Source organism: Aristolochia californica, unplaced genomic scaffold (assembly GCF_029961685.1).
Source record: "Aristolochia californica isolate CCGP_79_NKW_82.1479 unplaced genomic scaffold, dmAriCali1.0.hap1 SCAF_16, whole genome shotgun sequence".
NCBI classification, from domain to species: domain Eukaryota; kingdom Viridiplantae; phylum Streptophyta; class Magnoliopsida; order Piperales; family Aristolochiaceae; genus Aristolochia; species Aristolochia californica.
This window is the reverse complement of record NW_027181837.1, coordinates 16,524,459-16,545,334: the sequence shown is the minus strand read 5'-3', so window position 1 is coordinate 16,545,334 and position 20,876 is coordinate 16,524,459. Positions and strand designations below refer to the sequence as shown.

Genomic DNA, 20,876 nt, shown 5'->3' with positions numbered 1-20,876 from the left:
CTGCGACTGACACGTGTTAGTGACCCCACTTCTCTGAGATTAATAATACACGAGGGCAGGAAAAAGGGAGCGCGGCGTGAGGGACCACACGGGCAGGACGTCAAATCCACGTCGCTGTCGGAGTTTCTAGAGGCAGCCCACCTGGTCCAGGATCGGAAACTGAACCGGTCCGCTCTGACCACATTGGCGTGCCTCTCCTTTTCTTTTACAGTTACCCTGAAAACGGTAACGGCGTAGTAAACGGTAACGGCGCTCCATTTCTGTTGGCTGCGCCGTTACCGTTTCAGCGGCAGGCTGCAGATTTGGATCCGAACTCAGACAAGACGACTGCCGCTTTTTTCTTTTTCTCTTGCCTTATCTTTCGTCGAGTCCCGTGCAGAGATTTTCTCTTCGCTTTTCCGGATCGCGGCTGCCGTACGGTCACCCTACGTATGATCACGATTTTTACGTTACGATCTAACACGTGAGACGATATTTATTTTCTATTTTCGCGTTCTCGGCGCCCGCGTGTCGGGATGGAGGGGCTGATATTGACGACGGAGACACGGGAATCGGAAACCAAAATCCCGAAACGTCACCCATATCGACTGACGCGGACCAAAAGCTCCCTTATCCAAACCACGGGAGAGACTAGATTTTCCACACGATATGGTCCGGATTCTCGCTCTTTAATCGTGCAAGATCCGATTTGTCCGATACAAAGGTGTTTCGAGTCACGCGGCGCGCGGTAATTAATTAGAGCCAATTTGAGGCCGGAATAAGGGATTGAAGTTCGAGATGAGATAATCATTTGGTAGCGATTTTCGAGTATTTAGACTGTGATGAAAGCGGGAGAGAATGAAACATCAAAGCTCTTTGTTTGTTGTGATTGAAAATGCTCGGAAGATCTAAGAAAAAAGAGTATTTACAGGCCGCAGAGGAATTACATAAGCTCTTCAAGCCCGTTAACTGCTGTAGAAGACGCAGTTGAGAACGTTACCGTAAAACAAAATGAAAGATAAAGAGGAAAGAGAAGCTGAATAAAATAAAATAGAATTAGATCATGATTAACGCAGAAGCAACTAAGAAACAGAAGCTGTAACGATTGACCTCATCCACACTCGATCATCAGAGGAAAAGTGACGTGCCGGTTGTAGGCGGTGGCTCGTTCAAGTCAATAGCGAGACCCTTTCCGACAATGCCCAGAAAGGGACCACCTATCGTCGGAGCAGGAACGGGGACAGAGACGTCACCGGCCTGTGCGGTGGTGGCCGATGAAGCGGCGTGGTGTCCAACGACGCGAGTCTGAAGGAACTCGGTGAAGATGAGTCTCTGACCCCAACGGTCGGAGGGTACGTTGAGATCGGGGGAGGGAGCAGAAGGCGGCGAGACGGGGAAGTTGGTCTTAGCTTTAGTTCCTCTGAGCGTCCGGGCGGCACCGTCGTAAGCCATGGCGGCCTCTTCCGGGGTGTCAAACGTGCCCAGCCAAACCCGCGTCTTCTTCCACGGATCCCGTATCTCCGCCGCGTACCGGCCCCAGGGCCTCTTCCTCACGCCCCTGTAGTGCGCTTCCCGTGACGACGCCATTATCCAATACAGCTTACAGACGCCCAGAAAAAAAAAAAAAAATCAAGAACGAAGCACGAGACGAGAGCGAAGAAGGGAACCTCACCAATCACCACTCAACAAACGACTGAAAGAAGCCATGATTCCCTCCTTGCGTCGACGGCGAGGGAGGGGGGCCCCTACACGAATCGCCGCTCGCGTGTTTAAAAATGGGAATTTTTTTTCCCTGACGAAGTGACGAGTGACGAGCTCCGCAGCATCCCTTAGTAGGGGAGAGTGGACCCACCCAGGGCCTGCTGCCTCGCCACAAGCGCAGAGCCGCCACCTGATTTGACGTGTCACAGAGGAGTCACGTGACGCGTCCCACGTCAGCCCTAAACGGAAAAAGAGATGAAAAAGAGCGGGGTACGGAAGGCGGGGGGAACGGGGGTGGACGGTGGCCTTTTACCCTCTCCCACTCTACACGTGGCGAACGCACACCCCTGTACCGTACGCTGATCTCGCGTTGACGAAGATCCTCCATAATTAATAATACCCAGAAAAGGCCACCCTGTACTGCTGTCCCCCCGCGTATTATATCATCCTCCGCGTGCTACAGTACGCACCGGCCCGCCCTCCACTCCACTAAAATTTCAATTATAATATATATATAATCCGGAAAGAACCTACTCCCCCGCCGGGATGATTGAGCAATCAATGGACGGTCGAGGACGACGCGGATTCTCGCCGTAAATCGCCACTCATGAATCCTCATTTCCGATCCGTTGCCATTCAACAGCGTTAGGTGAGTCCGAGTAAAGAACACCTTGACTCCTCTCATGGAAATCTCAGTCCCGCGCGACTCGGTTTTGAATTCCGATTTCAAAGCGAACTTTCCAGTTCAGCACTTGTCCGGAAGCAGGTAGAGCCGTGTGGGAAAAAGGGTGGTGACTGGTGAGGAAAGGCGGCCATTCCACAATCGCCTTTTAGATGGCGAACGAAGGGGATGGTTTCTTTAATGAAAGGAAAGAGAGGTCAACTCGGCGGAGTTGGTGGCACTGGCGACGTCGAAGAAGAGAGAGAACCGGTGTCGTTTTCCCGATCATATTGATCATGGAAATCAGATTCGGTAAATTTTGTGGAAGAGGCTATTTGAGGATTAAGATACGCGAAATCAGATTTTTGATCGGTTTCCTTCCTTGTTTTGGAAACTAGTGCTGACCCTTTCGTCAATGGTGACACTACGCGGCTTTTCAATGGAGATCTCTTCTCTCTCTCTCTCTCTCTCATGAAGGTCTCCTACAGTAATCACCGCATAATCTCCGGCTTTACGCCTCATAAATATGGTTCTTATGCGTTAATTAATGTCACCCCTCGCCACGTCATTGCCTCGTGTCCACCGCGCCCATAGAAACCCATGATTCTCCCCAGACCGCTTCGCCGATTTTCCCTAATGCAGCTTTAGCTTTTAAACTTTTTATTCCTTAATATCCATTCGAATTTTCTAATCTAAATTCATCTCATCCGTCGGATCTCTAATTGACACGTGGACGGCAGACAGTAGCTGCGTTGTTACATTTCATGCAAAGGCCGCCGTACAGTCAAAGTGCCACTGAGCGCAGGGTGTCGTGTAGTGTCAGTGTGACGACGTGACAATCCCTTTTGGTTCCTTCGGCACACGTGGTTCGTTCGTCGAGTCGTGCGAGAGGGAATATCCGTTGGATGCGCGGCTTTTGTTTTTGCTTTTCCGAATCAAGGAATCGGGGCCGTCCATGCCGCATCGCATTCCCCTCCCCCCCCCCCCCCCCCCCCCCACGCCGTGCCGCTCCAAAACTTGAAGCGGGCTTTTTGTTTAATTTAGGGGTTAATGTCGGGTTTATTTATGTAATGGGCCTCGAGACTGCCGACGGGTCACTTGGCCGCCAACAAAATTCCGGCATTAAAGGCCGAGGTGGGCCCCCAGTCCCCTCGTTCTCCCTATCTTCCTGCTTTTGGTTGCTTTTAAAGAAGGTCTCGCGGGAAACGTGGCACGAAAGGCTTCCTCCGTGGGTCCCACGCCCCACATCGCGCCGACAGCCGGCTTAAATGTCTGACCTCCCTACCGCTTACGTCATCCGCGCTGCTGCTGCCTCGCCGTACCCTTTTCGCCGCGTGTCAATCCCTCAACGTGCCATGCATGTGTGGACACATCATCAACATACCATTTCATGGATGCATCCATGGAGGTGGTCCGATAGCGGATAACAACGATTGGAGAAAGTGGGGCCGGGCTTATCCTAGGGCAACCAACAGCCATCAGATGTGGGCCCAGCGCTCACACATCCAAATCCTTGAAAAGAAGACATAGTGAAGTACGAAACACGCTTTCTTAGACTGCGTCCACTTAATCGCCACTGTCGGATTCTCCAAGGAGGTGTCCTTACTTTACACCCACAAGGGTGGCTCATAATAATGGCGGGGCCACGAGGGGACGCGTGGCAGTGGAGGTTGGGAAAAAAAAAAAAACACGTGGTCGCGCCGGCTTCGTCTAGCGTTCGCCGGGTCTCTCTTTGCGCTTTAAAACAACCGAGGGAGAAAAGAATATAAAATAAAGGAGAGAGAGAAGGAAATCTTTTCCGTGTAGATTCCGATGCCGAAGGCGGGGGGGGAAGGCGGGCCACGTAAAGCGGCCGCCGCGCCTCCACTTCCATGGGTGTTTCGCTGCGGGACCCACTCATCAGCACGTGTCGCATCTTCGATCTTGGATGGCGATCTGGCCGTCGTCAACACGTAAAATTCGTTAAACAGCCCTCGTGATTCGGTCGCGCGCAACCGGTTCCGCCGTCGTTGCCCTTCGTCTCGTGATACCTCATTGATGGGTGTTTTTTTTTATCCGAAAGAGAGACTGAATTTTCGGAAAAAATAAAATATTATGGTTTAAGCTTCACGATCAGAATGCCGGTGCCGACGGCGGCCAACGTACAGCAGAAACAGCTTCTTGGCAGGGATGAGAGGAGAAGATTTGGAGAACAGAGAAGGAGACAAATAGTTTGAGTAAGAATTTTTTTCTTTTCGTGTTTTCTCATTAGAGTGGATAAGAAGATATTGAGAGGTTACAACAGTAAAGCGTTCGGAAGCTTTGATTATCCCGGAGGGAAAAAAAAGGAGTTAAACGCCATATTTACAGAATCGTCAAGAGCAGCTGATAGCACAGGCGCGCTCTAACGACAAAAATACAGGAACGTAGTGTGAAGACAAAATTATGCGAAAATTCAAAAAAAAAAAAAGGATGAAAAAGTAAGTGGAATCCTCCGATCTCAAAATCTGGGGTGGTTAAGCTACTTCCGGTGGAGGAGGAAGGTTGAGATCCAAATCGAGCATTCTTGTCAGAGGCGGGCGATTGTAGTCCACCACAGACGACGAGTCGGAGTCGCTCTGGACGCCGGAGGCAACAGGCGCGGCGTGGCATTCGGATTTCATCCTTTGGTTTTCCGATCTGACAAACGCGTCGAAGTAGAACAAAGGATGATGCGGCGGAGAGATGGCGGTGCGGAAGGGGAACCTTCCGGGTCCGGCGCGAAGGTCGAGATCCAGAGGCGAGGGAGTGGAGATCGGCTGGCCTCCTTCCCGAGAGGACGACTCAACGGTGCTGCTCTGGCTAGGGGACTGGTTGTTAAGGTTATTATTGTTATTGCTGGTGTTGTGGCTGAGGTGGAGGTTGGTGTGGTTATCCGGGAAGGGGAAATTAGTCTTGGCTTTAGAACCTCGGAACTCGCGAGCGGCAGCGTCGTAAGCCCTGGCGGCCTCCTCGGCCGTGTCGAAAGTGCCCAACCAGACTCTGCTCTTCTTGCCGGGATCTCTAATCTCCGCCGCGTACCGCCCCCATGGCCGCTTCCTGACGCCCCTAAAATGAACCTCCTTCACGTTTCCTTTCTCTTTGCCGACACCGACGCTGCATTTTTCCGCTCTGGGCGCCATTTTCCTTGCAGGGGATGAAGGAGTAAGAGGAGAATTTTCTGGTTATCTTGGAAGGGGCAAAAGTGCGTGAGAGAAGAAGGATGTGAGCCGAGAGGAGGGCAAGGGGTGAAGGGTGATTTATAGGAAGAAAGGAGGAGAGCTAAAAACTATTGAGAGAAACGAAAATATTCGGCGCAGTCAACGAGCGGTTTGACTGTCCTGGGCCGCCGCCCCCGCCCCCGCCCCAAGCGTGGTGGCAAATATTATTATTGTTGTTCGGTTTACGTGGCACGCGGCAAGCGGCAAACTGGACGGCGTTCTCTAACTGCCGTCGATCTATGGACCCACACCCTCGTGTAGAAGCAGGATGCGGGAGCCACCATTCCATAATATTTTAAAAAATAATTATAGCAAGAAAAGAAAATTCTTTCCCCGCGCGCTGACGGCGTTTAGCGTTTTTCGCGTTTCGCGCTCGCTCGCACTTGTCGGGATGCGACGATTTTGCGCCGCGGGAGTTGGATCGCGCTTTCTTCAAGTCCGTGGCCGTCTTTGCTGGGAGGGGGGGGGGGTCTCACCCTCTCTCCTCGTAGACGTGTAGTGTTAGCGGCAACGAGCGCCCTTGAACCGCTCTCGAGGAGGGACAGTTAGTGGAGAGAACGAATGAGAGTGGGACGCGTGTACGCGTGACGGAAAGAGCTGAAAAAGACGGGTTTGCGCGTGGGAGGGATGGATCCTGGGGCGGCGGTTACCACGACACGGCAGCGGGGACCATTCCCCCCGCTCGAGGGTAATAACGTCACGGGATTATCGGGCCTTCTTTCGCCGAAAGAGCTGCGGTCGGCTTTTTAATAAAAACCCTAAACCTTTGGAAATATTCTATTTTAATAATTAATTATGTGGTTTTAGTTAATGCGGGTTGAATTAGTAGAGGGAGGGTGTTGTGTGGCAAGGAGTGGCAGCGATTTTAAACTTGCAGTTTTCCATAGTTTAAAGGTTTGGAAGAGACATGTTAAGATCAAACTTGGTTAATAACAAGGAGATGATTTTGGATTGGAAAACCCATAGAAGGAACAAAAATAACCATAACTCAAGTGAGAGTTGTTAATCAACGTTTCAATCAGGAAAGTCATGTGCCATAAATAGTTCCTAATTTTTGTAAGTTCTTTTGCTTGGAGTTGTTAGGTAAGAATGATGTCGGACAGATTCATGAATGAGGTTGATCAAATTAAGATACAGTAAGATACAAATTCCAGGGTATATATTGTCAGGATGACTCTTTTCGCACTGGTGTTCTTATCGGTTCATGCATTAGTACCCATGTTCTGCCAAGATCATGCATGATAATCATCTAACAACATTGAAAAATAAATAAGAAAAACGAAAAAGCATATATAGAAGCTTGGATGAGGCTGTCTAGGCATGAAATCAAGTCTTCATTATTATTGCAAAAAACGCATATAGAAGCTTTGGATCAAGTCTTCTTTTTTTCAAGTGATATTGCAAAAAAAATCTGTCATGATCGTAACAGACAATTATATAACTTCCACTGTGTATTTCAGGTTCTATAAACCGTGTATTTGTACATTACTGTTGTAAAAATTTGCTTTCTTGGCTATTTGACCAATAAAAATTATCAATTTCTAGTTTCTGGAGGAATTGTGGATGCAACCATGCATTACCCGCATGACAAATTATGAGTGGCACAATCAGAAAATGGCCACAGTAGCTTCCAATGAAATCAGTTGTCCTTACAATTTCTTGAATAAGGTGATGAAAGTCTAGGTGGTGTTGCCTGAAAGAAATCAAAAGACCCAGCCTGTCCCAATGATCTTCTTGTTGCCGAAGGGGACTCGGACAATAAGGGTTCGTAGACAGAATTTCTAGTTTTCGGTTGTGGGAGAGACAATAGAGCAACATCTCTTTCTGTTGATCTCACCTGGGTTTCCACATTAGTTAGAGATAAGATTGGACCGCGCATACGCTCTGCCTGCTGAAGCTTATTGATGGCGCTTGATCTATAGGTGAATCGGAAGTACTTGAGTGCCACAACAGGCCCCATCCCCACGACTACTATGAGCTGAAATTGATGGATACCGTCAATACACCTGTTGACGGTAAGAGAAAACTTGAAGACAAGGTAGGAAAGAAGAGAAGAGAAGAAGAAACTTACAAACATGGTTATCCAATAAGACGGTTGCTGACAGAGACGGAACATTATGGTGTACATTCCAGTAGAAGGGATGGCACTCACTATATAGTTGATGATGTAGAAAGCCGCCAAGTTTCCCCAAATCGCAAGATGTTGCAATATCGTGAATGAACTGCTCAAAACCAAGTGTTATTCAGCAGAATGGGATACAGAAGTAGAATTGATTTTGTAATATATTAAGTGTTCAATGGATAATGTAGGCAACTTTTGCCAGCAAGATTTATCCCTGAATTATCGTCATCAGAAGGTATGACAAGAAACCTTGACTTACAGATCAATGGATTGGTCACCTTTCATTATTTCTCTCTCAACAACAAATACATAGAAAAAATTCAGATACATACAGAGAACAAGAGGTTTCCAAAATTTAGGGAGATTTGAAAATTACTTGCATGATATATTTGGACAATCGTATCGGATACAGCCAAGTGTCATTTGAAAATAAAGATAGTTATTACGAGGGTTATCAAACTCTTAAGTACCCTTAGGAAAATCATCCTGTACTAGTTTTCTAGTTGATGAGCATACAATAAACACACCTAGATGGTATAATTTAAACATCCACTCAAGACATTATTTCTCTTTGTCCATGGACTAGATGAATCATCAAGAACAGAGATGTGAAAACTATCACTCATGTTACCAACAATAACTGATGAATGTCTCCGAATGTGCAAATTAGATGTGGAATCATCAAGAGAAATTTCCATACAAGTACTTTCTAGGAAACTTCACTTTTTTTTTTTTTTTGAGAGGGGCGTGGTGCAATTCGAACTCGCGACCTGACGCACCTAATGTAAAGAGAATACCACTAGACCAAACGGCCTTAGGTAGGAAACTTCAGTTTTTAATAACATCTATGTGGTTGATAGATGTGACGCATGTTTGTGTTTCTGGTTGTATATAAACAAGTCCAGATAACTCTCGTTTTTCTACAGGTGATGCCTTTTTTCAGGGTCTGACATTTAATTAGGTTAAATCTGGACCATTCATTAGCACATAAGAGATCAAATGAGTATATCATATCAAGAAGGCTCTATTTTAACCCCTCAATTTAATCTACGACCACATCATAACCCCATGTAGATTCATTATGAATAAATAGACTATCTAACCAAACTTCCAGTCACATCATTTTTTTATTGATGAACCAGCAAGTTACAGGGGCTTGTTGCGGTCCCTCTACAGCACAGAGAGATTGGGGGTGGGAGTGTGAGGGCTGTGAAATAGGGAATTGGAAGTTTAAAACATGCATAAAGAAGGCAAAAAGAGAGCTCCATATGGTTGCCTTGATAGCACTATTCATGAGAGAGGGAATTAATATTCTCTTACTTGGTTTCCAAGATGACAACAAAAGCTTGCAACCAAACACATCCAGAGAGAGCAACCATAGAGAGCTCTTCGATTTCACTTTTCTCACCAGCGTAGGCATGTACACTGATTAAGAATACCACTAGTGCCTGCAAGTCAAGTCAGCCATTCAGTCCAAATGTAACCTTTGCTAGCCTAAAATTTAGTCCAAATTTCAAAATGAAATTTCAAATGTAAACCTTGAAATTCAGAGCTATGGACTAAATTGAAATTTTACAAATCTTCTACAAACAATCTCCATCTTAATCTTGTTTGTCTTAACATTTAGTCCAAATTTCAAAAGTAAACCTTGAATAAATTGAAATTTTAGACAAACAATTGACTTCCAAAGACTAGACACTATAGATGCTATAGCATCTGGTATGAGCCAGGAGTCATTTGGATGATGATATTTGGCAGCAACAAGTAGCCTTACCAAAGAATTTCTTTCAGTACCATTATGCCAAAACCATTTTGTCAACAAAGCCTTATTCATTAAACTGATGGATCTAATGCCAGCACCTCCAAGATTTTTAGGCAAACACATCTCCTCTCATTTGACCAAATGATATTTTAAACTTATGAAACGATTCCTCCCCTAAAGGAAACAATGCTAAAGTTCAATTCTAGAGGAGAAATAGGACAATGCATGGGGAAATAGAAGCATACTGCTTATGACTTCTTATTAATAAGAACTTGTAAGCAAGAAAGTTATAATAGGGTATAGAAAACAGTATACATCCGTCTTTTTCATCTCATATGATTCAAATTCAAATAAATTCCAACCGTAAGACATATCTTCACTTTTTTTTACATGTCCTTGAATTTCAAAACATACTTACATATATCCATCACACACCAATAGCTAACCGTAGACTTAACAGGTATAATTAGAGGTGACAAAGAGCTGAGCCAAGTTCTCGGGATCACTCGAGCTCGGCCAAACATAATTCTATAGTCTTGAGTTTAGCTTGGCTTGGCAAAACCCAAGACTCAGCCCAGTAAAAATCATGAATTGGCTCAACTTCTTAGTTTTGCCTCTTATGCAAAATGTTAATTCATAAAAACCACATAATTTTGAGTCAGCTCCTGAGCCATCAAGCAGAGCATGGCAAGGTTCCCACTCATTCTAGCTAACAAGCTAGGCTCAGGACTCACGCTTGGGAGAGAACTGAGCCACTGAGGGCTTGGCTCAGTGCCATCCCTAGGAACAATACCTATTGACTCTTAAGATTCACTAGCATAGACAATTCAGTATTTTGCCCAGTATGTAGAAACATTTAGTGATCACCTCATCAATGTAGACTGTTTTTTCACATTAGCATAAAATTAAACTTTTTATTGGCATGGCAGAGTAAACAATATAACTTCACTATTTAAAGTGAACAAAGGTATCGAGGTGCTAGGTGATAGTGTATGCCGGATGGGAAAAGCATAAATTTAAGAAGAATGATAACCAGCCACTCATTATGGACCAGATGTGTTGCAAAGTGAACAAATAACATCTTTCAATGAAGGCAGAGGAGAGAATTTTGAGATGGATCTAAGAATATTCATAATTAAAATGATCAAAATCAGGAAAAGGTAGGAGTAAAATCAGTAGAAGAGCAACCATTAAAGTTCCTTACATGGTCTTGGTATTTCGGACGACTTTTGTCAATGGTTGGAATGACAAGAAGTAGACAAGGTTAAAAAACAAAGAAAAAAGTGGGTTACAAAGCTTGAAGAATGATCACACACCAAAGGAGTACTATTACTAATTACTAGCACAGGATGGAGGAAAGTGATATGGCCCTCCCAACTTAGTTGGGGTAAGGTTATAATGATGAAAAAGATGGTATTACTAATTAATAAATGCAAATGCCATACCCAATAGTTATCTCACATAGAGAACTTGTACTAGAAAATAATCTAATAGCAGGCAAAAGAAAGAAAGTATACATATACATCTTAAACAAAAAATCCACTAATAATAGTATTTGCACTTACATGGAATAAGGACCTGCCAAACCATCCAGCAAATGTGCTTGGATTCAAAAGCCTGGTTACAAGAGTCACAAAATCTTTTAGTTCAGACTGAGGACCTAATTGTCAGAATATCCTGCTATCATGGCTCCCAAATCAACTTATTGTACAATGAACTTAACATGCAATGGCAGATCCTGCATCCCATCATATGTACTCATAGCATAGCATATTTTTTCAAGTAATTAAACTCAGGTTGAAACTAGTTCTGCACTTTAAGAACATTATTAACCCAAACCATGGGCCACAGTACAGTGGCTAAGCAAGAGGCATGCCCTCTGCCCCCCTCCCGTTGACCAAAGAAAATGATGGTCAATGAAAGGGTACAGTATTGACACTCTTTCAATTGCTTGTAACTTCCAAAAATCTCTTAAGAAGGACAGCCAAATCATAGAACAAATTTTACTTCTCACCTTCCAGCCTGACAGTAGAATAGTATTTGAGGATGTTGCATCACAGTTCTTTCACTGAGGTCCTTGTCAAGAACGCTCACTAAAACAGGGATGCTGGTGTAGAAAACATTGTAAGCCATGAGGCTGACAGAGTTAAATAAGCTAGTTCCAGAGACACCTGAAATGAAAGAGAAACTGAAAGAGTTCTAATGTCAGGATGTTGTCATATTGCAGTACACTAAAACGGAGAGAAGTAGAAGATTGGATAGTGAGTACTTGTATAGAAATATGCTATGAGTGAATAATTACTTTTATATAGTTACACATTTAACTTGCACAATTAGAGCCATCCATGGGTGATAAAAGTTTGAGCCCAATCAATGTATTTACAAACAGGAAACATTACCCCTAAATTTGTTCTGCAATTGATCATGAGAGAGATATAGAGAGAGATCACATGAATTTGTTGCAGACCATGCAAAAGCAGATTACTCATACAAAAGTTCTGTAAAAGTACTAGGAGGCTTATTTGTCTGTACCACACAACCAGGCCCTAGTCTTATGACTTTAACTGATTCATTCAATATCTCTGTGTTTATGGGAATTGATTTAGCAGTCCACATCCGTTATAAATCATGAGACCAGGGCCTGGTCAGAGAGAGAGAGAAAGATCAGGACTTGGACAGGAGATTATAAAAGTCAATATGAGTCCTCTTTGGGTTTTGTTGCATATTCATCAATTCCTTGATGTTATAACTCATGGGTCAAGGGCTTGATCACATGATTAGGCTACTATTTCTCATCATCAAAATCATGTGATTTGAACCACATATCAAAGGTTGGAAAGAAAAATGAGTTTGCTATTATAAAATTGAAGAAAAATGTCAGTATTGAAATTTGGGATAAAAAACGTTCTGGTCTTTGACCACTAAGCAAATTGGTGAAAACTCCACCAGTAATCTGACAACCTCCATTAGTCAAAAACTACGTAGCGCCCTAACAATTGGAATCATAGCAGATGTTTTTGACCATTTCTGCAGTTGCACAAGTCAGAATACAGAAGACTTGAGGCATTTAGGGAAAGAGAAGAAGACGCAAAAAAGGAAAATTGTGTTTTGAAGAAAAAAGGATGGTGAAGGCATGGTACAACCAGAGGCACAAAGATGGATGCAACGTGTAAGGCGCAAGGCTCCAAGGCCCCAAGGCAGAAACAGTGCATAGAGTATGGACCATAGGTTGCAGATTTATTTGGTTTGCACACTGATTTGGTCATTGAAAGAAACACCAATCAAGTGGGTTGCATACTTGATTGCAACCCAAATAGGGAGGAACTCAAATAACAAAGAACCCAAACATTCAGTTGCATCCCAAATAAATCCAGCAGGAGCAGGTGGTATATTCAGAGGTCACAATGGAGACCTTATTCTTTCTTATGCGGGTCCGGTGGGCATTGCCGATTCTAATACTGCTGAAGTTAGTGCTCTGCTGTTTGGCCTCCAAATCTTCAGAGATCGTCTCCATGGCAAGTTAATCATTGAAGGCGACTCGAAGACGGTTATTAGTTGGTGTTCCAAAGACAGCCTCCCCCCTTGGCGCCACTGGCCCATCACTGATAGTATTGCTGACATTGTATCTTCTTTGCATTGTAATTGGAATCTCATTCCCAGATCAGCCAACTCTCTGGCTGATAAATTGGCTAAATTCGGATCTTCCCAACAATCTCTCATTGTATGGGAAGGATTCCCTCCTTTGTAATTTGCTCTTTTGAGCTTTTGTCTTAATTAAAATCAGCATCATTTCAAAAAAAAATGTTAGGACATGTAAAGACTGTGAGTGATTATAAGATTCCTAACATCTCATCCTACAATTGACCCTTTAAATGGAGTCTGCCACTTGTATAACACATGTTGATGCAGATGCCTCTGACTTACGATGCTTCAAAGTTTACAATCCATCTCCAAGTTCAAAAGCAAAAAAGCAAAGAGGAGTGAGAGCAAAAGCAGAAAATAAGAACCAAATACACTTTAGGAACTCACAAAATCTGTATGAAACATATCAAGAGCGACTTGTAGAAGGAATACTGAGACAGAAATGCTGTACGGTTGTATGAATATCGCCCATGAACAAGTATCAACCTTTTAAGAAACCTGAACTCTGGAGAGAAAAAAAAACATTAATCAATGAAAGGAAGTTGTACTCCATAATCCTTTTGATTAGTTTCTGAGAGATGAATACAATTTAAGAACCACTACAATAAATCACTCAATAAAAGGTAGTAAAATTTGCTAAAATGTCCTCAATTAAATACACAATCAACTTTTCACCTGAATAATATGAGACACCAAGAAGTACAAACATAACCAAATAATAGAAAATATCAAGAAAAAGGAAATACCGTTAACATTTTTTGCAAGGTAACATAATTTTATCAAAAGGATGATAAAGAATATAAAAAAATACAAAAGGATATTTAATTAGCTTTCTGATAGAAGCTGGTCCACATTACAATATTCTGACTGAAAGGTTCAATGAAGCAAGAACGACTGTTTGCCTCCTTAACAAAAAAAAAGGTATCACAATGGTAACTTTCCAAACTAAAATGGAACAGAAACTTTTATTTTTAAATACACCATTCAAAAAATATTTATTTTGAAACTGAAATGATCACCTTATCTAGTCATCAGAACTGGTAGAAACATTTACGGACACTGAAGAAAAGCAAAAAAATAATTTGCAAATATGCCAAAAAGAAAACCTAAAAGGCCTGAACTAGTAACCTGTCAGGCAGTGTCAGTACCAGTACAATCAAAATGCATATAAATAGCTTGAGCACCAAACACTTTTTTTTATAACTTTTTGGGGTCCGCAAAGATTGATGATATAATATTATCAGTTTGAAAACTTCTAAGAATGGTTATGCTATTATAAATAGAGATTAAAACATCATACTTCCAATGCTATAATCAGCTGCTCGGGCTGCCTGCAGACCTTCTCTCCCACTTATGCCCACCCCTATATCAGCTTGCTGTATCATTCTTACATCATTTCCACCATCACCGATAGCGAGAGTTCTGTACTCACATGACTTCAAAAGCTCCACAAGCTGCATGTAACATAAACGTTGATCTTAAAAAAATTGAAAAAATAACAAAGCAAACAATGTGTATAATGTTAAGCAGACTCCAGAAGATAAATAACATGAACTCATCATAACCTGAATAAACCAGAGACTCAGATGCATATGTGAATACAGGGGACTAACAGATCAACTCTATAGCCAATCAGGACCAAGGGACATAATAGAATATCAAAACCCAACTGCCAGGGACCTTAAAACAGATCTAGTTTTGATAAAAAAACTATCAGGAATTGCATGGATTACAGTTTGTATTCCAGCTGATTCACTGGATAAAAACAGACTATGCACATATATATGCAATATAATGCTGTATGAATAGAGGCAATAATTTTTTAGCCACTTGATGGGTGTTTTCTTAGCCTGTTTGTTCTAGGTACTGAAAAAAGAACCTGAGCTTTTTGAGATGGCGTCACTCGACAACAGATAGCTGTCCTTGACAATATTGCTAATTCAGTAAAAGCCTCCCGATAATGCTTGAGAACAATTTCTAATGCACAACCATCCACAACGAAGGCCACATCCTGTTACGAGACAAAAGCAATGAGAAATGCATTGAGAATAAACCAAGAAAAAGAAATAACTAACTTCTATATTAGTTGCACACAGTGAAAGGCATTTTGGCAGACATTTTGAGTTCACTCCACAACAAACCTGTTGCAATGGATTAAATCTGTTTACTTCGATCTTGAAAGAAAGAAAACATTTTGGTCTTGTAAAGTGACTCCAGTCACACTGATTCTCTACATGATTATGTGTTGGAGTTCAGGGGTATCGTGTCTTTTTTATAGGTGTACATGTGGTTTCTCTTAGTTATGTAGTTCTGGTGAAGTGATAGGATGTTATTGGGTGTCTTTTATTTCAGTTGTTTGCTGTTTAATTACTTTTTAGGTAAAATAATGCTAGAGGGGCAACTTGGTCAATTCATGTAATTTTCACTTAAGCTGCTTAATAAAATAGGATTAGGAGACAATTTCTGACTCCTAACGAGGTCTTGACTCTCACACCGTTCTTTTTCTTCTCTCTTTGTTTATTTCTATTATATCTTCTTCATTTTTTTCCTCTATCTTCTCCTTTTTCTTCTTCAAGACTTCTTTTCTACAGGTTTTATCATGGTATTAGAGCAGTATGTCTAAAGGGAGTTAAAGCTTCAGCCTTTATCTTCATTCCTAGTACCTACAACTTCTACAAGAAAGGATTCATTATTACTGATTGTCTTTAAATTTTTCTCTCTTTTGTGTACCAGAACCTGTTGGTTCATGGCTTAACGTGCTGCAAGAGCAGTTAAGTATGCGTTGTACCCAATTCATGGGTTCGTGATTGCCCCATTAGTGGGTTTTCCTATCTTTGCGGACCTGGAAGTTTTTGGAGGTGTTTCAGTACTAGTAAGTGCAATTGATCTTAATAGTGTTGTGGACTGTTTTAAGTGCCTATTACCTATTCGAGTGTTGGTCGAATGGTGTTTGAGCATCAGCTTGCATATCTTCTATTGTCTACTGCTCCTACAGAAGTTTTTTAATTGTCTGCACAGAATTATAATTTTGTTCCCTCGCTGTTGGTGACTGCTATTGGTGAAAGATTGCATAATGGAAGATTAAGGTGAGATTGTTATCCCTGCTACAGATTCAGAAAAATCTGAGAGTGAAGATTCTACTTCAAATTCAGATTAATTCTGTAAAATTGAACAGTTCAAAATACGTCTACTGGTCTAACTCAGTTCAGAATCTTGGGGCTAAAAGGAAGCTTAAATATATTAGAGATGGTCCTCCAATCCCAATGAACAACGACTGGGAATCAGATAATTATCAAGTGATGACTTGGCTTGTCAATATTGTGGAGCCCAAGATTGGTTCACAGATGATGACCTGTAAAACTGCCAAAGGATTGTGAAAGACTCTTGAGTTTCTTTACTCTCAGCAAAGTAATCTACCAGGGATTTATGAATTGTGTTAAGTTGGTTCCAAGGTCTATCACAAAATGACTAGCTAACTTAGGAAACCTCTTTCCCGACTAATAAACTCAAGATCTTTGTACTCACTAATCCATGTGGGACTATTCCTTAACACTCCCCCTCACGTGTAGACCCTCTTTTGTGGCTCTACAAGTGGATAATTTTAGGAGTAGGCAGTTTTAGGTGTAGGCCCTCTTTTGTCACTCTACAAGTGGATAGTTTAGATGGCTCTCCAAGTAAATAGTTTTTAGGTGCAGGCCCACATATGAGTACCTGCTCTAATACTATGTTAAGTTGGTTCCAAGGGCCTATCCCAAAATGACTAGCTAACTTAGGAAACATTTTTCCAAACTAATAAACTCAAGATCTTTATACTCACTAATCTATGTGGGACTATTCCTTAACAAATTGTATTCTCAATATTATACTATGATGCATGGGAGTAAAAGTGTTACTAATTACTTTGGTGAGAAGCAAGTTGGTCTTTAGGAAATTAGTGTCTACCATCCTTTTACAATTAATGCAGAGACTTAAAGAAAGAAAATCGGATGCAGGTGGTTCGGTTCTTACATGGTTTAGGATCAGAATATGATGTTATCCGAGCACAATTGTTGGTAGATGATGACGTGCCTACTTCACAAAAAGGTTTTCTCCAAAGTTTTAAGAGCTGAAGTTGTTGTTACTTCTAGTAATAAGGATCCTAAATCGGTTGACACATTGGCTATGAATTCTTTTCCCACACAAAATAAATCAAAAAGTTTTAGGGGTTGTGGAGTTGAAGGTAGTGGACATGGTTGAGGTAGAGATGGAGTTGGTCGTGGTAGAGATCAAGGAGATAGAAAATGCATACATTGTGGCAGAACAAACCATTAGTCTAATAGGTTTTAGGACAAATTTAGGAAGCCTGTATGGGCTAATGCTAATGTGACAAATATTCCTGACAATAATAGTGGTAATGGTGAGTCTGTTGTATCTATTCAAAATCAAATTCAGTAGTTAGTTCAGAAGTTAGGACAAATGTCAACTTCTTCTAGTAGTTCACTTTCTGAACCTCCTACTGCCAGTCCCACTTTTGTAACTTCAAGTATGCCCGCCTTACATATGTCTTTCTCTCCTTGTTGGATAATTGACTTAGGTCATCTTAGTTTTTGCCCTTAGCAGCATTTCCTCATAAATCAGTAGTGTTGGCAGACAGTTCCAAGTCTACAATTCAGGGGGAGGGTGTGGCCCAAGCCACATCTAGTTTTTGTCATCTGTCCTGTATGTTCCTAATTTTCCGATCAACATGTTATCTGAGAGTCAACTAACAAAATCAATGAATTGTATTGTAAAGTTTTCACCCACTAGTATTTTTCAAGACTTGAGGATGAAGAGGACGATTTGTGAGGGACAAGAATATGATAGATTGTACTACCTTGAAGGGTCACATAAGACTACTGGACTTCATGCAAATATTTTTTCATACCATGGCAACTTTGTTAAGGACAACCATTTCCAACTAAGATTCATACATTGATTCCTTCATCTTATTCAGAATTGTCATTTGATTGTGAGGCTTGTTAGCTTGGGAAACACCATAGGGCATTGTTTCCATCCAGTCAACGTAAAAATAATTCTATCTTTGAATTAGTTCATTCTTGTAAAGTTGGGTCCAAGGCCCAGCCCAAAATGACTAGCCAACTTAAGGAAACCTCTTTCCCAACTAATAAACTCAAGATCTTTGTACTCACTAATCCATGTGAGACTATTCCTTAACACTCCCCCTCACGTGTAGGCCCTCTTTTGTGGCTTTACAAGTGTATACTTTAGGTGTAGGCCCTCTTTTGTGGCTCTACAAGTGGATAATTTTAGGTCTAGGCCCTCTTATGTGGCTCTACAAGTGGATAATTTAGGTGTAATTTAGGTGTAGGCCCACATATGAGTACCTGCTCTAATACCATATAAAGTTGGGTCCAAGGCCCATCCCAAAATAACTAGCCAACTTAGGAAACCTCTTTCCTAACTAATAAACTCAAGATCTTTGTACTCACTAATCCATGTGGGACTATTCCTTAACAATTCTGATGTCCCTTGAGTTTATTTTTTGTCCTTCATTTGGGAATTGTCATTCCATATATGTTACCTAGTATCTTTAGGTTTAAGTATTTTTTGTCCTTTTGATGGTTACAGTTGTGTCATACAAGTATATCTCCTCAAGGAGAGATGAAGTGTTTAATGTATTTCTGAAATTTAACTAAAAATAAAAAATGTTTTTGCTTCCATGAAAATTTTGCATAGTGACAATGGATTAGAGTTTGTTAATAAGAGTTTTTTTTAATTTTTTTCTGCCTAACACAACTTGTCCATATACACCACAAAAAAAATGAACACAAAAATTAACAGTTGCTAGATATTGCTCAGACTTTTATGTTTCACATGGAAGTTCCTGAACAGTACTATGGGGATGTAATACTTACTACCTGTTACTTCTTCTTTTTTTAAAATGGTGCAAAGAATTTTATTAGAAAGAAACAATTACATCAAGGGAGGGGAGACCATCCCAAACAATGAGGGATTGGAGGGAGGTCCCAAATTTAGCTAGTTTATCGGCAAAAGAGCTTGCTGATCTGTTTACATAGTTCCAAGAGCAAGAGATAATAGATACAATGCCAGAGATGGAATGCAATTTAGGCCAGTGACGCCAAGGGGGAGATGCCAAATCCGAACACCAGCCAATAAGAACACTAGAGTCACCTTCAATGAGAAGACAGATTCCTTCACAAACTTTGAGAGATGCACTCATAAGGTCTTTCCTACTCCCTTTGGGCATAGAAGCAGAGACGTAACTCCACAGAAGCGGAGAGGGAGACACTCCTTCAGGATTGAAGGTGTAGACCCTCTCGATATTGAGGGAGCCTCCTCAACTTTTATCAATTGGACCTCAACAAAATCTACACTACCTAGTCATTTGCTTCACTATCTTTATGTGATTAAGTATATTTCTTCAGAGCTCATCACTTGGAACTGTGCTCCAAGATTTGCCAATAGTATTGTCAACTCTTTGGCTAGGGTTGGTCCCTCACAGCAACATCCAGTTCTGGGAGATAATTTGCTTCTGGATTAATCTTTTTCCTTTTTTGTATTTTTATTATGATTGGCATGCTGTATATCACTTTTTTGTATGCTTTGTATCTCCTTCCTTCTTAATGCAATCTCTTTCTCGTTGCCTTAAAAAAAGCAAGGAAATAATAAAACATTGATGAGGAGGATGAAGTGCAGATGGTAAGGCCAGTAACTGAATTAAGATACAGTTTGCCATATTAAAGCTGACAAACACAACAGAAATACAAAGGAACATTTTATACTTTTCAAGGAAGACTGGCGTTCTTAAAGTCTTACCTTAGCTTCAGAAGAAGTTATCTTCATTGTGAGCAAGACCCGTTCTAAGCTTCTCAAAACATCATCTTCAGTCTTCCCATTAATCAACAAAAGCTGGCCTTTGGGTTCTGCCAACATGGTACAGGTCAAGTTTTAATACATTTTTGGAAAGCATGAAAATTGCTAAAAGCCAACTCAGAATTTCTTTACTGAAAGGCATAAATTTTATTGATAAATAGAGAAAAAAATTCCAAAGTAAGAAAATGGCAAGTACTTAAAATGGTCATGATCCTTGAAACCTTTTCATTTGTATCTGAAACTTTATGTTCTTAATTAACATGTAGTTTGCCTTGACTATTCACTAGCAACGCCAAAATCCATCATCCAGTAACTGCTACCTCTCCTGAGGTTATACTAAATACACTTTGGTAGTCACTCAAGGGCAATCCAAGCCCTTCAGGATATGAGTAATCACAGACACAAGGGAAGAGCCATCAACAACTGACTCCAGCCCCTTGAAAATAAAAGCAAAGGAGAGGGGAGCTCTTCTCTTCTCTTCTCTGGAAGTAAGAACATTTCAGATCATCTACCTCAGCTTCTCTTGATTGTTCTGGAACCACATACAAGATCCTGCACAAAACATGGGTGGCTGGCCTAGAAAGTGTTGCAGTTGATTTTCTGAATCTGTAAGCTTTATGCTGGTTTTACAGCTGCAATCTAGTTGGAGGCATGAGAGTCGAGCTGGAGGAATGAGACCCACAGAAGCAATGAAGAGAAGGGGAAAGAATTGCAACTACAGATACCAACAAGTTGGTATTCAGCTCAATGTCTTACTAAATTATCTGCAATACAATTGGCAAAACAAGGAGCCTGGTTCCAAGAAATGGCTACATTTTTTACAATTTCTTGAATCTTCCCAAAAAGATCTTGCATGCTAGAGAGTCTCTCTTGCTTATTAACAAAATTATTCACTAGTGAAAAGAATTTCTGTTTTGC

General features: G+C 41.6%; 3 protein-coding genes across 5 annotated transcripts in view; all 3 read right to left on the bottom strand.

Annotated features, from left to right (window-relative positions):
- Positions 1 to 1,107: 1,107 nt before the first annotated feature.
- Positions 1,108 to 1,566, bottom strand: LOC137952665 (ethylene-responsive transcription factor 12-like). The gene has a single exon (XM_068799730.1). The coding sequence runs from the start codon at positions 1,564 to 1,566 to the stop codon at positions 1,108 to 1,110; it is 459 nt and encodes a 152-aa protein (XP_068655831.1).
- A 2,986-nt stretch (positions 1,567 to 4,552) lies between these two features.
- On the bottom strand, positions 4,553 to 5,582 carry LOC137952806 (ethylene-responsive transcription factor 4-like). Its single transcript, XM_068799879.1, has one exon. The coding sequence runs from the start codon at positions 5,479 to 5,481 to the stop codon at positions 4,837 to 4,839; it is 645 nt and encodes a 214-aa protein (XP_068655980.1). The 5' UTR covers positions 5,482 to 5,582; the 3' UTR covers positions 4,553 to 4,836.
- A 1,394-nt stretch (positions 5,583 to 6,976) lies between these two features.
- LOC137952805 (phospholipid-transporting ATPase 2) overlaps positions 6,977 to 20,876 on the bottom strand; it is a 44,103-nt gene continuing 30,203 nt past the window's right edge. For 2 of the 3 annotated variants that reach the window (XM_068799876.1, XM_068799877.1), the window contains exons 17-25: positions 19,902 to 20,008; positions 14,965 to 15,096; positions 14,386 to 14,539; positions 13,473 to 13,590; positions 11,458 to 11,631; positions 11,009 to 11,060; positions 9,002 to 9,129; positions 7,631 to 7,781; positions 6,977 to 7,537 (exon numbers count right to left, since the gene is read on the bottom strand). In XM_068799876.1, coding sequence (XP_068655977.1) covers positions 7,199 to 7,537; positions 7,631 to 7,781; positions 9,002 to 9,129; positions 11,009 to 11,060; positions 11,458 to 11,631; positions 13,473 to 13,590; positions 14,386 to 14,539; positions 14,965 to 15,096; positions 19,902 to 20,008 — 1,355 coding nt within the window. In that variant the 3' untranslated portion in view covers positions 6,977 to 7,198. Of the gene's footprint in view, positions 7,566 to 7,630; positions 7,782 to 9,001; positions 9,130 to 11,008; positions 11,061 to 11,457; positions 11,632 to 13,472; positions 13,591 to 14,385; positions 14,540 to 14,964; positions 15,097 to 19,901; positions 20,009 to 20,876 lie in introns of all 3 variants that reach the window. The other variant, XM_068799878.1, reaches the window with a different exon arrangement.